The following is a 19,857-nucleotide window of genomic DNA, read 5'->3' as shown; positions in this document are numbered from 1 at the left end:
ATCCTGAAGCAAAGTTCTTAACCCGAGGTACTATTTCTGGGTTAGCAGAGTCTGTAACCTGAAGCATATGTAACCTGAAGCGTATGTAACCCGAGGTACCACTGTATGCTATATGGCAATTGATGGACCTCATAGGTATCTCAAGCCATTTGCACATAACAAAATATATATTTTATCAAAGTAATTGTTGAAAACTGAAATACAATTAAGAAGAAGTAGATTGATAGTGAAATACAATTAAGAAGAAGTACATAAATAGTGAAATAATTATTAAGCTCTAACTTAAAATGATTTTTGATTCCTAACAAACTTAATAATGCAAACACATTGGCATTTTGCAGTAACAAAAGTTCCTTTACAATATACAAAGACTCATCATCTAGTCTCTGGAAACTTGCTATAACATGAAATAATAAGAGGTGCAAATATATGATGCAAACTACTAATAATTATAAATAGCAAAATGTCGGCACCCTATATATAGAAGTGAGCAAACCAGGGATATTTTAGGGAGCAGGCAGGGCCCATGACTTACATCAGAGGAGCCTTTGTTGTTGTTGTTTAAAACGCCACGGCTTTTTCCCTTAAGGCAGGCATGTACAAAGTCCGTTTGGGGGGCCAAATTGCAGTTTATTTTCTGGGGTCAAATCCTACTAAAAGCTCAACAGCTTTGGGGTAAAATCCTAAGGCACCCCTGCCTTAAGGGATTCTGGGAGCTGTAGTTTGTTAAGCATTTTCTGGGTGTTTGTTGTTGTTGTTGAGTCGTTTAGTCGTGTCCGCCACTTCGTGACCCCCTGGACCAGAGCACGCCAGGCCCTCCTGTCTTCCACTGCCTCCCGCAGTTTGGTCAAACTCATGCTGGTAGCTTCAAGAACACTGTCCCACCATCTCGTCCTCTGTCGTCGCCTTCTCCTTGTGCCCTCCATCTTTCCCAACACCAGGGTCTTTTCCAGGGAGTCTTCTCTTCTCCTGAGGTGGCCAAAGTCTTGGAGCCTCAGCTTCAGGATCTGTCCTTCCAGTGAGCACTCAGGGCTGATTTCCTTCCGAATGGAGAGGTTGGATCTTCTTGCAGTCCATGGGACTCTCAAGAGTCTCCTCCAGCACCAGAATTCAAAAGCATCCATTCTTCGGCGATCAGCCTTCTTGATGGTCCAGCTCTCACTTCCATACATCACTACTGGGAAAACCAGAGCTTGAACTATACGGACCTTTGTTGGTAAGGTGATGTCTCAAAACACTGTTGCTGTTTTGTTTGTTTTTTATCTTATATTTTGGAAATATACATCCAGTTGTTTTTTTCCCTTTAAATTTTTGAGAGAGAGTGGGGCCCTAAGCTAGAGCTTGTTGAGCTTATAGGTAAACCCGGCGCCGCCCGCAGCCGCCGCGGTGCGCGCAGGCGGAAGACGCGCCGGCGCGCCCTAAACCTCGCGCGGACAGTCTGCGCGTAAAGACGCACGGCGGCGCGCCTCGGCCGGCAGGAGGTGCTGTTGTAATTTTGGAGAGAGAGAGGGAGAGAGAGAGGGAGACGGAGGGTGGGGGGTGCGGTTTGCAAAGCGCGCAAGGACACCCACAGCCCGCGCTCCTCCATAACAAGCCAGCTTCTCCTCGCGCATCCATCGTCGGCTCTGGACAATAAGCGGTTGTCGGAGGGGATGCTTTGCTGCTGCTGCCGGCAGCCGCCTTCCTCCGCGGCCCCTGGGACGCGCAGATCTTGAAGGAGGAGGAGGAGGAAGAGAGGAGGAGGAGGGAAAAAGGGAAAAGGAGAGAGAGATCAATCCAGCCCAGCAGCCTCTCTCTGTCTCCTTCCCTCTCTCCTTTGCACCTTGCAAGGTTGCCAGGCTGAAGGAGCGGAGCGCGCCAGCCGCGGCACCGAAAATGGAGTAAGTCTTCCCTTCCCATCACTTCCCCGAGCTCCTTTCTCCTTCCCTCCTTCCTCCCTTCTGCGTGCACCTTTCTCCTTAAACCTCCCACACCCCACCCCGCTCCGCGTTTGCTGTTTTTCTCCCTTGCTGCAAAGCCCATCTCGGCTGATGTTCGTCGGTGGTTTGGCCCACAGGCGGCGGTTGTGCGTTTGTTTGCGTGGAGAGAGGGAGGGAAGGAAGGGGGAGACGTGGCTATATGGACACCCCGAAATCCGAGAGGGCTCCCGCACCCCAGATTTGCCCTCCCTCCACCCTACCCTGCGTATTGCTCATCAACACTTTGAGGTGGGGGAAGCACAGCTTCCACTTCCCAGTGGAAGAGATTTGGGGACGATTGGTGGGTTTTGCATTTTCGCATGTGGGCGAACCATCTTCCTCACTTCTTCTTCTTTTTTTTACCTGTTGTTTGTTTCTTGCGTGATTCTGCGTGGCAGCCTCCACCCATCTCCCCCCCCTTCCTCGCCCCCCTCCCCACTCGCCGTGACTCAGGCGGTTCCCAGAGGCTGCCTTCTTCTCTCTCTCCACATCCTTCACATCCTTCCCCGGTTCCAATCCTGATTTTTTGGGTTGTTGTTGTTTTTAAAGGAAGGGCAGCCCCGGCGCGTACAGAGAAGACGAAGCGTCTTCCATTGGGCTTGGGCAGGGAGGAAGAGAGAGAGAGAGGGAGAGAGAGAGAGAGAGAAAGGAGGTCTGGCCCTGTCATTAGGCAGGCTGAGGAAGGATTCTCAGTCATCAGAGGATGGAAGGATTGCAGGTGCTCAGAGCTGCCTCTTCGCCACGTGGGCCGGAGTCGCTTCCCTGAACCCAGCGAACCTCCCGGCCCATCTCCTGCGTTGAAAATCTAGCGGCCGGCCCTGTTGGGATTCGGGCGGGGAATCTTTTCCTTTGCCTCGGGCAGCAAAATGGCTTGGGACGGCCATATGGAATATGTTACTAGGCCTGGGGAATGGCCCAACGTGTGTGTGTGGTGTGTGTGTGTGTGTGTGTGTATACAATGGTACCTCGGGTCAAGTACTTAATTCATTCCGGAGGTCTGTTCTTAACCTGAAACTGTTCTTAACCTGAAGACCACTTTAGCTAATGGGACCTGCCGCTGCGCCGCCGGAGCATGATTTCTGTTCTCATCCTGAAGCAAAGTTCTTAACCCGAGGTAATATTTCTGGGTTAGCGGAGTCTGTAACCTGAAGTGCATGTAACCTGAAGCGTATGTAACCCAAGGTACCACTGTGTGTGTGTGTGTGTGTATATATGTATATATATATATATATATATATATATATATATATATATATATATATAGCTTAGGACGCTCTGCTCTGGCCGGCAGCTGCCCTCCAGGGCTCCTTACATTATTCTTATTATTTTCGTTTCGGAGATTTCTTCCCCGCCTTTCAAACCACGGTTCTCTTGAGGCAGCTCCCCACGAACAGAGAGCAACGTCAAAACAGCAAACGTCTAAAATGTTGAAAGCAAGCGTAAAACCATTTGTAGCAGCAAATATCAATACAGTGGTACCTCGGGTTACATACGCTTCAGGTTACAGACTCCACTAACCCAGAAATAGTGCTTCAGTTTAAGAACTCTGCTTCAGGATGAGAACAAAAAATTGTGCTCCGGCGGCACGGCAGCAGGAGGCCCCATTAGCTAAAGTGGTGCTTCAGGTTAAGAACAGTTTCAGGTTAAGAACGGACCTCCGGAACGAATTAAGTACTTAAACCGAGGTACCACTGTATCTAAAATGTTGGAAACGGACACAGAGGCACAGATGAGACCAGCGGGCCGCCACAGGCAGGATGGAATCATAGAAAGAGAACAGTTAAAAGCAGAGAGCGTCATTCATTGGAAATGCAGCCCTAAAAACTGGCCCTGTGTCATTTTTTAAAGGGGTCTGAACCCAGAAATCTTACTCCCTGAGCCCTCAAAACGTTCATTTCAACTCCTGCCTGGTGCTGACCTGCGGATGGTTTTGTAGAAAAAACATAAAACAAACCGTTGGGGTTTCCAGACCAAATATCTCGATGGAGGAACCTTCTCAGAGGTTTCTCAGGGTGGTACAGAAACAGGACTTCAGACGCCTGGGCCCGGCAAGAGAACGACAGAGCTGCCTCTGTGCATTTCTCTTTGCCAGACTTCTGTCGGTACCGGTAACCCAGCCTTTGCTAGGATATTCCCCCCACGGGGTCTCTTCTGGCCCACCCGTCTGGCAGAGCGGTGCCTGGCGTCCTGGGATTCCCCCCTCACTTGAAACCTCGCCCGGCACAAATTTGGAAGGGAAGGCTGGCATGAATGGGAACAGCTTGGCAGTTAGCTTCCTAGGAGTGCCAGCTTTGACCCACAACTGTGGGTGCCCGGGGTTTGTGTGTGGGCGCCATGCAGCGGGCATGCCCTGGCAAAGCCGTATCTTACAGGAGGGCTAGTTGGGGGGGTTTGAAGCCTCCAGGGGGCTGCCACTGGCCTGTGGGTGCCAAACTGGGTGAAATAAAGCCAAGTTTTGCCCCTGGCGGCACTGAAATTTTGTGGGTGCTTGGCTCCTCCGTGGGGAATTTCACAGGGGCCCAGGGAGTCAGCACCTCTGTAAAGCTGCTTATCTGCACCCTCCACTCTCCTTTCCGAGAACAAAAAAAATAATTCGTGCTTTCCCTAGCAGCCTCCATGAGGATTTGCTGGCGCCAGGCAGAATCTCCTGGGAGATCTAGCCCAGAGAGTTGTCTTGACATCAGCATGCACCAGAGAGCGAGAGAGAGAGAGAGAAGGATTACATTTCCACAGGCAAGGAATCGCTCCCAGCTCCAGGCCGGGGGTCCGGGGCTTTCGGCAACGTGTGTGCCCGCCCCAAATGTTTGTGGATGTTCCGTGACGTAACGGGAGCGCATCCCCTGCTTTTAAATTCCAAATCCCTCCTGTTCTGGAGAGATAGAAAAGAAAGGAAGCGTTTGCATCAGATTTGATACACTCCCATGGGAGAAAGAACCAGAAAGCCTTTTTAAAAAAATAAAGCAGGCTATAGGGTTTCTAATAAGGTTCCAGTTTTTAAGGTAAATCTGCCAATGAGTTTTTTTCCCTGCAGGGGAGCAAATTAGGAAAAAACCCCACTATTTTCCTGCAATTCGGTTTAGATCCCTGGTTTGTTTCTCACAAGCGCCTTGCAAGATATTTTCCAGATTGTCTTGGCTTTTGACCCTGCCTATATTTCCACGTTTGTCCTGCTATATCTAGAGGTTGCTGCTAGCGTGCCGTCGCAATCGTGGGTTGCATGTGGCAAAAAAGGCCCAGGTCTCTGCCCCCGGCAGCTTACAGTCAAGATTTCTGCGCGACGGAATGCGTTCAGCGAACCGAATGTTTGCGTTAAGCAAAATTGCATAAGGAAACGGGTATGTTTAGTACAAATAAGGTCCCATCTTCATCATGCATTCGAAGTAGCATCATAACAAAGTATCCTGGAAACTGTAGTTTGTTCGTGGCTGTTAGGAGACCCTGTATTTCCACCCCAGCGCTACAATTCCCAGAGCTCTCTGGGAAGAGGAATTGATTTTCTTAAAACCACACCGGGAATTTTAGCTCTGGGAGGTGAACCGGGGTGTGTGTGGGTCTGTAAGAAACTATGGTTTCCAGAACTCTCTTTAAAGTAGTGCGGTGCTCCTTTCAACATATCGTGCATTTGGGGCCTGAAATCCTGAAGGATTTCCACGAAAATGTTTCTTTCAAAATGCAGACTGATGTGGAATATGGAATAGGTAAAGGTAAAGGGACCCCTGACCATTAGGTCCAGTCGTGGCCGACTCTGGGGTTGCGGCGCTCATCTCGCTTTACTGGCCGAGGGAGCCAGCATACAGCTTCCGGGTCATGTGGCCAGCAGGACTAAGCTGCTTCTGGCGAACCAGAGCAGCGCACGGAAATGCTGTTTACCTTCCCGCCAGAGTGGTACCTATTTATCTACTTGCACTTTGACGTGCTTTTGAACTGCTAGGTTGGCAGGAGCAGGGACCGAGCAACGGGAGCAACGGGCTTAGTCCTGCTGGCCACATGACCCGGAAGCTGTATGCCGGCTCCCTCGGCCAGTAAAGTGAGATGAGCGCCACAACCCCAGAGTCGGCCGCGACTGGACCTAATGGTCAGGGCTCCCTTTGCCTTTTACCACATGGCAAATAAACGCAACTGAGAGTTTGCCAGCGTTTCTGGGGCGAATTTCTCCCAGTGGACGCTCCTTGGGGGATGCGATTCGGCTGAACGTTCCCAATTCCGATGTGTGCGTCTTCACACACACACACACACTTTACCCCGGTCTACGCATTTGTTCTGGGCACGCGACTTGGCTGCAAAATTCAGAGTTCGAAAAGCGTCGGCCTCTGTTTTGCAAAGTACAACTGGGTTCGCTTTAAAAGGTGGCTCAAATCTGAATTCCGCTGCCTGCCTCAATCCCTAGTCCTGTGCGACAGCCTTGCAAGTCTTAACCACTGGGCCTGCTGGCTCCTCAGGGGCCGGACTCTCCTGCAACTAGTTTCTTAACTTCAGCTAGATCTCATTAGTGTGGGTTTCAGTTAGGCCCCCAGCTGCTTTGCGGAGAGATTAAAGCAGATCCAATCAGCCGCTCAGCTTCTCCTCCTCTGCATCTGCAAACTGGTTCCCTGGGCTCCAGAGAGCATTGCTTTTTTGACTCACAGAACCGTAGAAATGTATGCGAGGCACCCCATGTGGTCATCTAACCCAACCTCACACAACACAGGAATGGCAGCTAAAGGGGGTTGTTTTCTAAGCATCGCACAACAGCGAAGTTTATCCCGTAGCTTCCCAGTGCATGTTTGTTTGTTGTTGTTTAGTCATTTAGTCTTGTCCGCCTCTTGGTGACCCCCTGGACCAGAGCACGCCAGGCCCTCCTGTCTTCCACTGCCTCCCGCAGTTTGGTCAAACTCATGCTGGTAGCTTCGAGAACACTGTCCCACCATCTCGTCCTCTGCCGTCCCCTTCTCCTTGTGCCCTCCATCTTTCCCAACATCAGGGTCATTTCCAGGGAGTCTTCTCTTCTCATGAGGTGGCCAAAGTACTGGAGCCTCAGCTTCAGGATCTGTCCTTCCAGTGAGCACTCAGGGCTGATTTCCTTCAGAATAGAGAGGTTGTGGATCTTCTTGCAGTCCATGGGACTCTCAAGGGTCTCCTCCAGCACCAGAATTCAAAAGCATCCATTCTTCAGCAATCAGCCTTCTTTATGGTCCAGCTCTCACTTCCATACATCACTACTGGGAAAACCATAGCTTTAACGATACGGACCTTTGTTAGCAAGGTGATGTCTCTACTTTTAAAGATGCTGTCTAGGTTTGTCATTGCTTTTCTCCCAAGAATGTTTGTTTAGATCTTATTGAAATTTACCATATATAGCACCTGATTCGTATTTTAGAAACAGCTTCCAAGCAGGGGACTAGCTCTAGGAAAAACCCCTTCCGCTTCATCCCCCCTTTCAGACCCCAGACGCTCAACCCAAGCACAAACGGGCCGGCAAACCTTCATGTGGCCTAGTAACTTGGCCCAGACTTATTTTGCAAAAAGCCGCCTTGCAGAACCACGCATTTGTTTTGTTTTTGCTGCCACCGGGAATCAGATGGCTTTAAAAGCAGATTAGACAACTTCACGAAGGAGAAGCAAGGAGGTTTTGGCAGCGGTTAGACGTCTTCGCAAAATAGAGCCTCCAGGTCCCGGCATAGTCTACCTCTGGCTTTACCTCACCTGGCAAAGGCAGCCTATCTCTGAATGTCGGTTGTTGGAGATCTGAAGCAGGGATCCCAAATGCAGAGAATTGCATTTTCTTACCTTCTTAGGCTTCCTTCTCCTGCTGTCGGGTCGTCTCTTGAGCTTTTCACGGACCTGCCTATTATAGGGTCCTTTTTTGTGTGTGACAAATTTGTCGAGCTCTTCCCCCCCCAATATCTCCCCTCCAAGAAAACCCCCACAAACTTTTTGAGCTATTACTAAGAACCTTTCAGGGGGGAAATCAACACTTCCGACATTGGGTCACCTGGGTTTTCCCCAGTACATTTCTGAGATTTTCAGAAATTCCGCCCGGGTGCTATTTCTGACGCCCCTGGCGGTGGAACCAAATGGAGCCCCCATTTCCAAGAGTAGTCTACCTTGGAATGCAACCCGCTGTCTGGAGCGCTGTGGGAAACGGGCTAGATCAAAGCTAAAATTAGCTTTCCCCCACAATCATGGAGAAAATAGCTGCAGCTCAGTTCCCTCTGCTGTGAACCACGGGCTTTATTTATTTGTTAATTGGTGCGTTCGCTATTTACCGTATTTTTCGCTCTATAAGACGCACCAGACCACAAGACGCACCTAGTTTTTGGAGGAGGAAAACAAGAAAAAAAATATTCTGAATCCCAGAAGCCAGAACAGCAAGAGGGATCGCTGTGCAGTGAAAGCAGCAATCCCTCTTGCTGTTCTGGCTTCTGGGATAGCTGCGCAGCCTGCATTCGCTCCATAAGACGCACACACAGTTCCCCTTACTTTTCAGGAGGGAAAAAGTGAGTCTTATAGAGCAAAAAATACAGTACTTTGAAACCAAAAGAGTTGCTTGGATGGAGGTGCCCACAAGTCTATTCGTGTATGTTGGGGCACGAATGTCCATAGTTGCTTCAATTTCTTTTCCGGGAGAGACGGGACAACTTTATTTGATATTTATTTAAGGGGCTGCTTGATTGCTACACTTGTCGATGCGCGTTGTTGAGTTACCTGTGCAAAAGAAAGGAGGAGAAGGTCTTAGGGAAAGGGGCAGGCTTTATTTTTGATGGTGGGGAAGGCCATACGGAGCGAAGGAGAGCCTTTGGATTCACATTCGAAGGCGAAACTTCTCAACCCACACTTTCCCCAAACAATATGCACAGCAGATCGCAACCGTGTCCTGTGAAATTTTCAGCGCTCCAAATTTTGCAATTTGGAGACGCGGGTGGCGCTGTGGGTTAAACCACAGAGCCTAAGGCTTGCCGATCAGAAGGTCGGCGGTTCGAATCCCCGCAATGACGGGGTGAGCTCCCGTTGCTCGGTCCTTGCTCCTGCCCACCTAGCAGTTCGAAAGCACGTCAAAGTGCAAGTAGATAAATAGGCAACGCTCCGGCGGGAAGGTAAACTGCATTTCCTTGCGCTGCTCTGGCTCTCCAGAAGCGGCTTAGTCCTGCTGGCCACATGAACCGGAAGCTGTACGCCAGCTCCCTCAGCCAGTAAAGCGAGATGAGCGCCGCAACCCCAGAGTCGGCCACGACTGGACCTAAAGGTCAGGGGTCCCTTTACCTTTACCTAAATTTTGCAATGTGGTTTTCCTTCTGGACGAGTAGTGTGGGGAAAGAAATAGAAAATGCGTAAAACTTGGCTAAACCGTGCATTAAAATGCATGGTTGTCGAAAAGAAGGCGCAAGGATTGTATTGTATTGTGGGGAGCTGTTTTGCAGAAACCTGTATATTAGGCAAAACTGGATCCTAAAATGGGTGCGTTAGAATAAAATCACACCGAACCGCTGGTGAATTTTCACGAGGACTTTTTAAAGAAAAAATTGCAAACTGATGGAGAAATGAAGACCAGATACATGAGAAACTGAGGTTGCGTTTACACAGAGATGATGCTTCAAACCGTCATGCCTTCCTCCCAAAGAATTCTGGGAACTGTAGTTTGAGACGGCCAGTTGTTTGGAGACTCCCTTCGTCCCCTGCCGGAACTACAGTTCCCAGAGTTCTCTGCTGCGAAGAGGAAATGACTGTTGATACACTCTGGGAATTGTAGCTCAGGGATGGGAATAAAAGAGTTCTACTAACACTTAGCAAATGCTTATCAAACTACAGCTCCCAGAATCCCTTAAGGCAGGGGTGCCTTAGGATTTTACCCCAAAGCTGTTGAGCTTTTCTTAGGATTCGACCCCAGAAAATAAACTGAAATTTGGCCCCCAAAACGGACTTTGTACATGCCTGCCTTAAGGGAAGAAGCCGTGGCGTTTTTGAGTGGCGTCACCGAGCTTTAACGTGGCCTGGGAGGAGCGCAAATTGCACTTCAGGCCGTCCCTAGTGGGGAAGAGGCGCTCCGTGGCGAAATGCAGCAACAGAGCGTGATTCGAATCCAGAACCTTCCCTTTTGTGCACAATGAGGCGGAACTAAATGGGCTTCGCTTGCCCATTGTCCACGGGGCTCTGAATGGCTGAAAATGAGGCCGGATAGCCAGCAAGCCCTTCTCCCTCTCTCTCTGATGCCGGCCGTGTTTGAAACATTCCCTTCACAGCTGAGATAGTTGCTGACCCAGCAGGTTTCTCTAAGCAAGGTCAGCTCGGGTTATGCTGAGTCCGTAGCAGTTTTTCCCAGTCTTTCGAACTGCCGCCCGGCCACGACTCCCCTCTGCGATGCAAAGCAGCCCTCCCTCTCCGTTTCGTTTCGCACCCGGGTCCCAAACGGTCCTTCCTTCCGCCGGGAGGGTCTGAGAGCTGTGTCCCGTTTGGTCCTCAAAGCATCCCTGCTGGGATGGCAGAGAGGAAACCATAGGCGCCCACAACTCTGGGTGCCTCTGCCAGGGAATTGGCCCCAATACAGTGGTCCCTTGGTTCTCAAACTTAATCCGTTCCGGAAATTCCGTTCCAAAACCAAAGCATTCCAAAACCAAGGTGTGCTTTGCCATAGAAAGCAATGCAAGATGGATCAATCCGTTCCAGACTTTTAAAAACAGAAATTTAACGAGAATTTGACTATTTAACGAGACCGTTGATCCATAAAACGAAAGCGATAAACGATGTACTGCAGTCACACAATCAATCAATCAATAGATTGATCGATCAGTAGCTGAACTGGGTTCCACGCAGTCGCAAAAACAAAACAGAAAGAGCCACAGAAACGCAAAATAAATAGCAAAAACAGACCAACCTTGGCGTGAGACTCAAATCGGAAGTGTAACACTCAAAACAGAGCATGTTTGGCTTCCGAAAAAAGTTCACAAACCGGAACACTTCCTTCCGGGCGTGCAGTGTTTGGGTTCCACGTTGTTTGAGTACCAAGACGTTTGGGAACCAAGGCCTTGCAAAATACCTTTGCAAAAGAAAAGCCCTGCGCTTCAGGAATCGGTTTCTGAAAATCCAAGATGGAAAAACGAAAGGAAATCCTGTGTAACGAGGTGTTTGGGTTAGCAGGGTGGCTACAGACTCCCTAGGGGAGTGGCTACAGACTCATGGGCGTGGCTACAGACTCATGGGCGTGGCTACAGACTACCCAGGGGAGTGGCTACAGACTCATGGGCGTGGCTACAGACTACCCAGGGGAGTGGCTACAGACTACTCATGGGCGTGGCTACAGACTCATGGGCGTGGCTGCAGACTCATGGGCGTGGCAACAGACTACCCAGGGGCGTGGCTACAGACTCATGGGCGTGGCTACAGACTACCCAGGGGAGTGGCTACAGTCCCATGGGCGTGGCTATAGACTCCCCAGGGGAGTGGCTACAGACTCATGGGCGTGGCTACAGACTCATGGGCGTGGCTACAGACTACCCAGGGGAGTGGCTACAGACTCATGGGCGTAGCTACAGACTACCCAGGGGAGTGGCTACAGACTCATGGGCGTGGCTGCAGGCTCCCCAGGGGAGTGGCTACAGTCCCATGGGCGTGGCTGCAGGCTCCCCAGGGGAGTGGCTACAGGCTCATGGGCGTGGCTATAGACTTTTCAGGGGCGTGGCTACAGATTCCCCAGGGGAGGGGCTACAGACTCAGGGGCGTGGCTATACTCCCCAGGGGTGTGGCTACAGACTCCCCTTGAGGGTGTGCAGCTATGGACCCTCCACGGCTACTGACTGCTCTTGGGGTGCAAGTGCGAATCCTGGTGGAGACGCTCACAGCCACTCCAACATCTATCGGGTCCACGGCCGGAAGCCCCCTTGCGACCCACATCCCCGATTCCACAGCGTCTCCAGCCGAGCCGTGTTTTGCCCCCCTTCCCAACCTGCGCTTCGCTTTCCACCAAGCTGAAGAGGAGACGAGAGATTCCAGGTGGCCTTCGAATTGCGGCAGATGCATTAGGAGGACGGCGGCGGAGAGAGATGCTTCGCTGGCGGAGCCCGGGGAAAATGGAGGCCATGAATATTTGATGGAAGAGGATGTTTGGAGGAGGAGAAGGCGGAAAAGGAGCTGGATTCCCCCCCCCCCCTTAATTATTATTTCCAGGCAAGCCTGCTTGAGGCATTTCAGTCGCGTTGATTCTTTCCCACCACACTGAGCATATTTATGAATGAAGGCCGCTGTTTCTGCTGCAGCCGAGGCCTGAAATCATTGCTTCTGCCTCTGTTCCCCCCCCCCCCAACCAGCCGCAGAGAGCAATTCCTCCAGGTCTGAGCCTGCGGGGCTTACTCGGGAGTAAGCTGAGGACCTGCCCCCGAGTAAGCACGCTTATAGGGTTGGGTAATGTTAATTCTCTGTTGCAAGATCACATCAGGATGATTTCTTTGGTTGCTAGCCTGAAGTCATAACCATGTTGAAGGAAAGGAGGAGAAGTTCCTAGCTTACACGGAATATTTTTCTTAACCTCTGGCTCCCTGCAGCAAGCCGCAATGTTGGAAATGTCAAAATTACACCAGAGCAAAGAAGGTCCATCAATTTTGGCTCAAGGTGGGTGATGGCTGGGGAATTTAAAAAGCACACAGCTACATCCTTGCAGAGCCTACATTTTGAGTTTAAAAGTTCCTCCGGCTGGTCCAATAGCTATCGGTGGTAGGGCAAGGCAGGCATAGTGGCACGGGAGACAGGGATAGGTGGAGGGACGCGGGTGGCGCTGTGGGTTAAACCACAGAGCCTAGGACTTGCCAATCAGAAGGTCAGAGGTTCGAATCCCTGCAATGACAGGGTGAGCTCCCGTTGCTCGGTCCCTGCTCCTGCCAACCTAGAAGTTCGAAAGCACGTCAAAGTGCAAGTAGATAAATAGGTACCGCTCCGGCGGGAAGGTAAACGGCGTTTCCGTGCACTGCTCTGGTTTTGGAACGGAATTTCCAGAACGGATTACGTTTGAGAACCAAGGTACCATTGCAGATCCCTCTATGTAGAGGGTGAACAAGAACTAACGTGAAGGAGGCTTGCGGATTTGGGAGAGGAAATTGTTTAGGTGCTTCCCCTGGTGGTCTCAGGCCAAGGGAATTATGGAGCAATCCAACAATGACCACATTGCAAAATTTAGAGAACGGCGGCATTTCAAACTAGGGATGGGTTTCCGTTCTCATATCCCCACCCTGCCCCGAACCATTAGATTGGTTTCCCTTTAAATGTGGACTGGATCCAGATTGTGACCCACACCCCTAATGGGGGGGGGAATTTCAGGAGACTGGAGAAGGGGGGGAAACAATGTTTTCAGGGGAGAAACGTTGGAGGGGATGGAAAAGTCAGATAGTTGTTTATTTCCTTGACATCTGAAGGGAGGGTGCCACCACCGAGAAGGCCCTCTGCCTGGTTCCCTGTAACCTCGCTTCTCGCAGGGAGGGAACCACCAGAAGGCCCTCGGGAGAAGGACCCAGGTGTCCGGGGTGGAGACACTCCTTCAGGTCTACTGGGCCATTTAAGGCTTTCAAGGTCAGCTGGACCTCAGTATCTGACTTTTAGAAGACATCTGAAGGCAGCCCTGTTTAGGGAAGCTTTTTAATGTTTGATATTTTATCGCGTTTTTAATATTCCGTTGGGAGCCGCCCAGAGTGGCTGGGGAAACCCAGCCAGATGGGCCGGGTATAAATAAGAAATTATTATGACTATGATCCTTTATTCGGCTCTGTGCAAAACTCGCACCCAGGACTTCTCTTCTGAGAATAAACTGGTTTATTGGGCAAACTGGGACCAGCTCCCCTTAGCGTAAGGCTTGTTCCAGATGATCTGTTGTGCAAGAGCGAGGGGGCAGAGGGGGGCGTCGTTTTAAAAACGCGTCATTTGGCGATGATATAATGAGAAACTGGCCGGGGCAGGCCGGCAAACAAACATTATTGTTCCACGTTAGGGGTGTGGAGAGAGACAAAAGGTCGCTAGACCTTTCCCTACGATCCTGGAATAAAAAGGAAAAACACCCCACATCAGCAACTGGGGGAAAATATTTTGCTCGTCAGCTGAGTGGATTTGTCTGAGAGAGAGAGAGAGAGAGAGAGATCAACAAAGATCAGGACATCACATTTGCAAATATTTTACAAAGCTCCGAGCCCCATCAGGTTGTGGAGTGGTGACAACTTTGTAAGCAGAATACAGACCCTAAAAGGGTCCCTGTTTTCCAGGGAAAGTCCCAGACTCACAGAAGCAGTCCCAGAATGTCCTGCTTTTCCTTAGGACGTCCCTATTTTCACTGGAGAAATGTTGGAGGGGATGGAATAGGACGTCCCTGTTTTCAGGGGAGAAACGTTGGAGGGGATGGAATAGGACGTCCCTGTTTTCAGGGGAGAAACGTTGGAGGGGATGGAATAGGACGTCCCTGTTTTCAGGGGAGAAACGTTGGAGGGGATGGAATAGGACATCTCTATTTTCAGGGGAGAAACGTTGGAGGGGATGGAATAGGACGTCCCTATTTTCAGGGGAGAAACGTTGGAGGGGATGGAATAGGACGTCCCTGTTTTCAGGGGAGAAACGTTGGAGGGGATGGAAGGCCCTCTGCCTGGTTCCCTGTAACCTCGCTTCTTGCAGGGAGGGAACCGCCAGAAGGCCCTTGAGAGATGGACCCCGGTGTCCGGGCTGGACGATGGGGGTGTAGACAGGGATACTGACTGGCCAAAGTAGTGGGTGAATTCTGGGTCGCCTATAGAACCCCTTTGGTCCAGCACTCTCCCCAACTGCCCTGTGTCCTGAGTTCAAGTCTCCCAGCCCTTTCCCAGATGCATTTAGAAACCAGCTGCCTCCTCGCCTCCTCTCTTGAGCGTTTCGTCTGTTTTATCTCTGGCTGGGAAGCAAATCACACCAGGCTTGAGACGTGCGTACGAAAACACACACACACACACACACACACACAAGCAAAACACTTATCCTGTTAGTCACACTTGGCACCTCCAGCCCTTGTTCCTGCATGAGCGACGCAGAACAGAATTGCCAATGGCTTCTCTCTCTTTTAAAACAACAACCACACACAAACACACCAAGCCAGCCTTTCTCCATCAAAGTTTCCCTTCCCCCCCCCCACGCCCAGGAAATATATATATATATATATCTGCAATTGTTTTTCCGCTGAATCTTGGCTGGGTGAGATCATAGGGCGGGTTGTGGCTGCAAAGATTAGGCTCCTCTGGAAATCATCACCCGGGGAGATCCACATCTCTGCTCCCATTCGCAGCAGGTGGTTTGCCGCCCCACACCCCAAATAAAAGCTGGAGGGGTAGATAAATCTTGGGTTCAAGGTTCTGTAAGATGGAGGGAGAAAAGGGTTGTTTTGTTTGGGGCAGAGCTCAGCGCATGGCAAAGAAGCTGGTGAAAAACGAGACAGAATAGAGGGTTTCCGGAAGATATCCGGCGCTGGGGGGGTTCTGGGGCAGGTGGGACAATATTCACCCCCATCCAGCCGCAAAGGGAAGGGTGCTTTTGCCCCCGGGGCAGGGAGACATGGGCAAGTGAGATCTTTGTGCCCAGGGGGTGATGGAGGAGACCTTTCTTCCCGGAGAGAAATGGGGAAGAGAGATGGGCGAGACCTTTTATAATAATAATAATAATAATAATAATAAATAAATAATTTATTTATACCCTGCCCATCTGGCTGAGTTTCCCCAGCCACACTGGGCGGCTCCCATTCAAGTGTTAAAAACAATACAGCATTAAATATTAAAAACTTCCCTGAACAGGGCTGCCTTCAGATGTCTTTTAAAGATAGGATAGCTGCTGATTTCCTTCACATCTGAAGGAACGGTGTTCCACAGGGTGGGCACCACCACCAAGAAGGCCCTCTGTCTGGTTCCCTGAAACTTGGCTTCTCGCAATGAGGGAACTGCCAGAAGGCTCTCGGAGCTGGATCTCAGTGTCCAGGCTGAACGATGGGGGTGGAGACACTCCTTCAGGTCTACTGGGCCGTTTAGGGCTTTAAAGTTCAGCACCAACACTTTGAATTGTGCTCAGAAACGTCCTGGGATCCAGTGTAGGTCTTTCAAGACCGGTGTTATGTGGTCTTGGCAGCCGCTCCCAGTCACAAGTCTAGCTGCCGCATTCTGGATTAGTTGTAGTTTCCGGGTCACCTTTTAGAAGACATCTCAAGGCAGCCCTGTTTAGGGAAACTTTTAATGTTTAATAGACTATTGTATTTTAATATTCTGTTGGAAGCCGCCCAGAGTGGCTGGGGAAAAATTATTATTATTATTATTATTATTATTATTATTATTATTATTATTATTTGGACCCAGGGAGAAAGGGGCAACAGAGTCCTTTGTCTCTCTAGGGATAGACAGCGGTACTTTGGAATGCTACACGTGTGGGGTGTCATCGTGGCGGGGAGTCCTGGGCTGTATTGTGGACAAGGCTTTGGGGACTGAATTTGCCCTTACAAGTGGTCTTAACCCTGACCATTAGGTCCAGTCGTGACTGACTGTGGGGTTGCGGCGCTCATCTCGCTTTACTGGCCGAGGGAGCCGGCGTACAGCTTCCGGGTCATGTGGCCAGCAGGACTAAGCCGCTTCTGGCGAGCCAGAGCAGCGCACGGAAACGCCGTTTACCTTCCCACCAGAGTGGTACCTATTTATCTACTTGCACTTTGACGTGCTTTCGAACTGCTAGGTTGGCAGGAGCAGGGACTGAGCAACGGGAGCTCACCCCGTCATTGCGGGGATTCGAACCGCCAACCTTCTGATTGGCAAGTCCTAGGCTCTGTGGTTTAACCCACAGCGCCACCCGCAAGTGGTCTTAATGATCATTTATTCCTCACCTTGAGAGGCAGTGCGGTATAGTGGTTGGAGCACCCTTCCAGGATCCTAGGGTGGCTTTGGGGGGCTGAATTTGCCCTTACAAGTGGTCTTAACAATCATCTTTTCCTCACCTTAAGAGGCAGTGTGGTATAGTGGTTAGAGCACCCTGCCAGGACCCTAGGGCAGCAAAGAGAGCTGCCGGGAAGTGTGTACGAGAGACGCCGCTTGTTCCAGACGCCGCTCCCTCCTCTGGGTATATTTATTTGTGAGATAAGTCTCATCTGAAGGCCACCTCCTTCGCTCCCCCAGAGCATCCTCGTTGCCGGGCTAATCTCTGTTGCCACAGCAACGACATCCTCAGCACCCTCCTCCCTGCTCCCTCAGCATTATAAATTACGGCTAAGTGGCTTCCTTGGCGGAGAGGGAGAACGGGCTGGATGGCTTCTGCCCTGGTGGGGGTGGGAAGATGAGAGAGAGAGAGAGCGCATTTTGACATGCCCAAATCCCGGCCCTGTCAGGAGTCTTCCGTTCCCTCTGGAAATCAAGAAGATCTGAAAGGGATGGGTGTGGTTTTGTCTCAGCAGCAGCGTCTGGTGGCCATGTGGCCCAGATCACTCGGCACGCCAGAATTTGAACCCAGGACCAAAGTGTACTGGAAGAAGCAAAGATCACCAGTGTCGAAGCAACCTCAACTTCGCTGGACTGGTCATGTTGTGCGGATGCCTGATGGTCGCCTTCCAAAGCAACTCCTCTATTCCGAACTTAAAAATGGAAAGCATAATGTTGGTGGTCAACAAAAGAGGTTCAAAGACTCTCTCAAGGCAAATCTTTAAAAATATAGTATAAACACCGACAACTGGGAAACACTGGCCTGCAAGCGCTCCAGTTGGAGAACAGCCTTTCCCAAAGGTGTCCTGGGCTTTGAAGACACTCGAACTCAGGACAAGAGGGAGAAACGTGCTAAGAGGAAGGCACGCTTGGCAAACCCTCGCCATGATCAACCCCCCCCCCCCGGAAACCAATGTCCCCACCATGGAAGGACGTGTGGGTCCAGAATTGGCCTCCACTGTCACTTACGGACTCACTGTTAAGACCGTGTTTATGGAAGACAATCTTACATGTTTGATGCATTACAGTATTTTAATATTTTATTGGAAGCCGCCCAGAGTGGCTGGGGAAGCCCAGCCAGATGGGCGGGGTATAAATAATAAATTATTATTATTACTCGGCTACAAGGGATCACCAAAGATAGCAGGCAAGAATTTGGCCCGCACAATGCCGCCGGCTAAAGGAGGGAACTACACAATTTGACCAAACGAATTTCCATAGGGACAAGGGTCAGGTTCTGCTCTTAGGCAGGAAGAACCAGATGCACAAATTTAGGATGTGGGACACCGGGCTTATTAGCAGGACGTGGGAGAAAGGATCTGGGGGTCTTGGTGGACCGCAAGCTGAACGTGAGTCAACTCTGTGATGCAGCAGCAAAAAAAGCGAATGCTATTCTAGGCTGCATCCACAGAAGTCTAGTGTCCAGATCAAGGGAAGTCATGTTGTTGTTGTTGTTTAGTCGTTTAGTTGTGTCTGCCTCTCCGTGACCCCCTGGACCAGAGCACGCCAGGCACTCCTGTCTTCCACTGCCTCCCGCAGTTTGGTCAAACTCATGCTGGTCACTTTGAGAACACTGTCCCACCATCTCCTCCTCTGTCGTCCCCTTCTCCTTGTGCCTCCATCTTTCCCAACATCAGGGTCTTTTCCAGGGAGTCTTCTCTTCTCCTGAGAAGAGAGTCTTCTCATAAGGTGGCCAAAGTCTTGGAGCTTCAGGATCTGTCCTTCCAGTGAGCACTCAGGGCTGATTTCCTTCCGAATGGAGAGGTTTGATCTTCTTGCAGTCCATGGGACTCTCCAGAGTCTCCTCCAGCGCCATAATTCAAAAGCATCCATTCTTCGGCGATCAGCCTTCTTGATGGTCCAGCTCTCCCTTCCATACATCACTACTGGGAAAACCATAGCTTTAACTATTTGGACCTTTGTTGGCAAGGTGATGTCTCTGCTTTTTAAGATGCTATCTATTCTGCCTTGGTCAGGCCACAACTGGAATACAGTGTCCAGTTCTGGGCAGCACAATTTTAGATGGATTGGACAAGCTGGAAGGCGGGCAGAGGAGGGAGACCAAGATGATCAACGGCAGGGCTCAGCAAACTTTTTCTATCTGGTGTGTGTGTATGTGTGTGTGCAAAAATATAATCCCCTTTTGTCTCTAGCAATCTCCCTACCCGGTTAATTAACATCTTACTAATGATGCAAGCGGCTGCCTCCCAGGAGAGAGTGTGTGTGCTTTTTCGGCTAAAAAGACTGTGTCTCTTGAACTGGGAAAAGTTTTTCCTGCCTTCATTTTAAGGGCACAGGAGGAGGTTATTTTCTGACCGGTTGGCGCAGAAGGCTTTCGCCGCCACTCGCACGCAGGACAACGTAGGAAGCGGCGAACAACAGACGGAGGAGGAAGTATCTGCTTTTAGCTACAAAAATGTGGAGAATAGGGACGAGGGAGGGAAGGGGGGGTCGGATGCGGGAAGGAAGAGGTCGTTTGATGTCCGCCTGCTGTGTCCGGTTCATTGTATCTGAGCCCCCACAACAGAAATAAAACCCCTCCCCGAGTCTTCCTTGCCCCCCCCCAGGATGGTGGGGCTTTGTTTGGTGGAGAAAAGAAAAAATCTTTATTTCAGTAATAGAAACATGAGAGTCTGCTAGATTGGGGCAACAGCCAGTGCCGGATTTACGTATAAGCTAAAGAAGCTATAGCTTAGGGCCACACTCTCTTGGGGGCCCCCAAAAAAATTAAAGGGGGGGGAACCTGGATGTGTATATTTCCAAAATATAATCTATCTATCTATCTATCTATCTATCATCTATCTATCTATCTATCTATCTATCTATCTATCTATCTATCTATCATCTATCTCTATCTATCTATCTATCTATCTATCTATCTATCTATCTATCATCTATCTATCTATCATCTATCTATCTATCTATCATCTATCTATCTCTATCTATCATCTATCTATCTATCTCTATCTATCTATCTATCTATC

The 19,857-nt window shown here is 50.2% G+C and overlaps 2 protein-coding genes across 4 annotated transcripts in view; one reads left to right on the top strand and one right to left on the bottom strand.

Annotated features, from left to right (window-relative positions):
• The window catches only part of SIRT6 (sirtuin 6), a 245,771-nt gene that overhangs the window by 94,439 nt on the left and 131,475 nt on the right, over nt 1–19,857 (bottom strand). The window lies entirely within an intron of this gene.
• The window catches only part of PALM (paralemmin), a 43,588-nt gene continuing 25,249 nt past the window's right edge, over nt 1,519–19,857 (top strand). For all 3 annotated transcript variants that reach the window (XM_053372954.1, XM_053372953.1, XM_053372952.1), the window contains exon 1: nt 1,519–1,880. In XM_053372954.1, the coding sequence (XP_053228929.1) occupies nt 1,876–1,880 (5 nt within the window). In that variant the 5' untranslated portion in view covers nt 1,519–1,875. The remainder of the gene's footprint in view (nt 1,881–19,857) is intronic.

This window comes from Podarcis raffonei, chromosome 18, assembly GCF_027172205.1.
Source record: "Podarcis raffonei isolate rPodRaf1 chromosome 18, rPodRaf1.pri, whole genome shotgun sequence".
Lineage (NCBI taxonomy): Eukaryota > Metazoa > Chordata > Lepidosauria > Squamata > Lacertidae > Podarcis > Podarcis raffonei.
The sequence above is the reverse complement of the archived record's forward strand: the minus strand, read 5'-3'. Positions and strand labels throughout refer to the sequence as shown.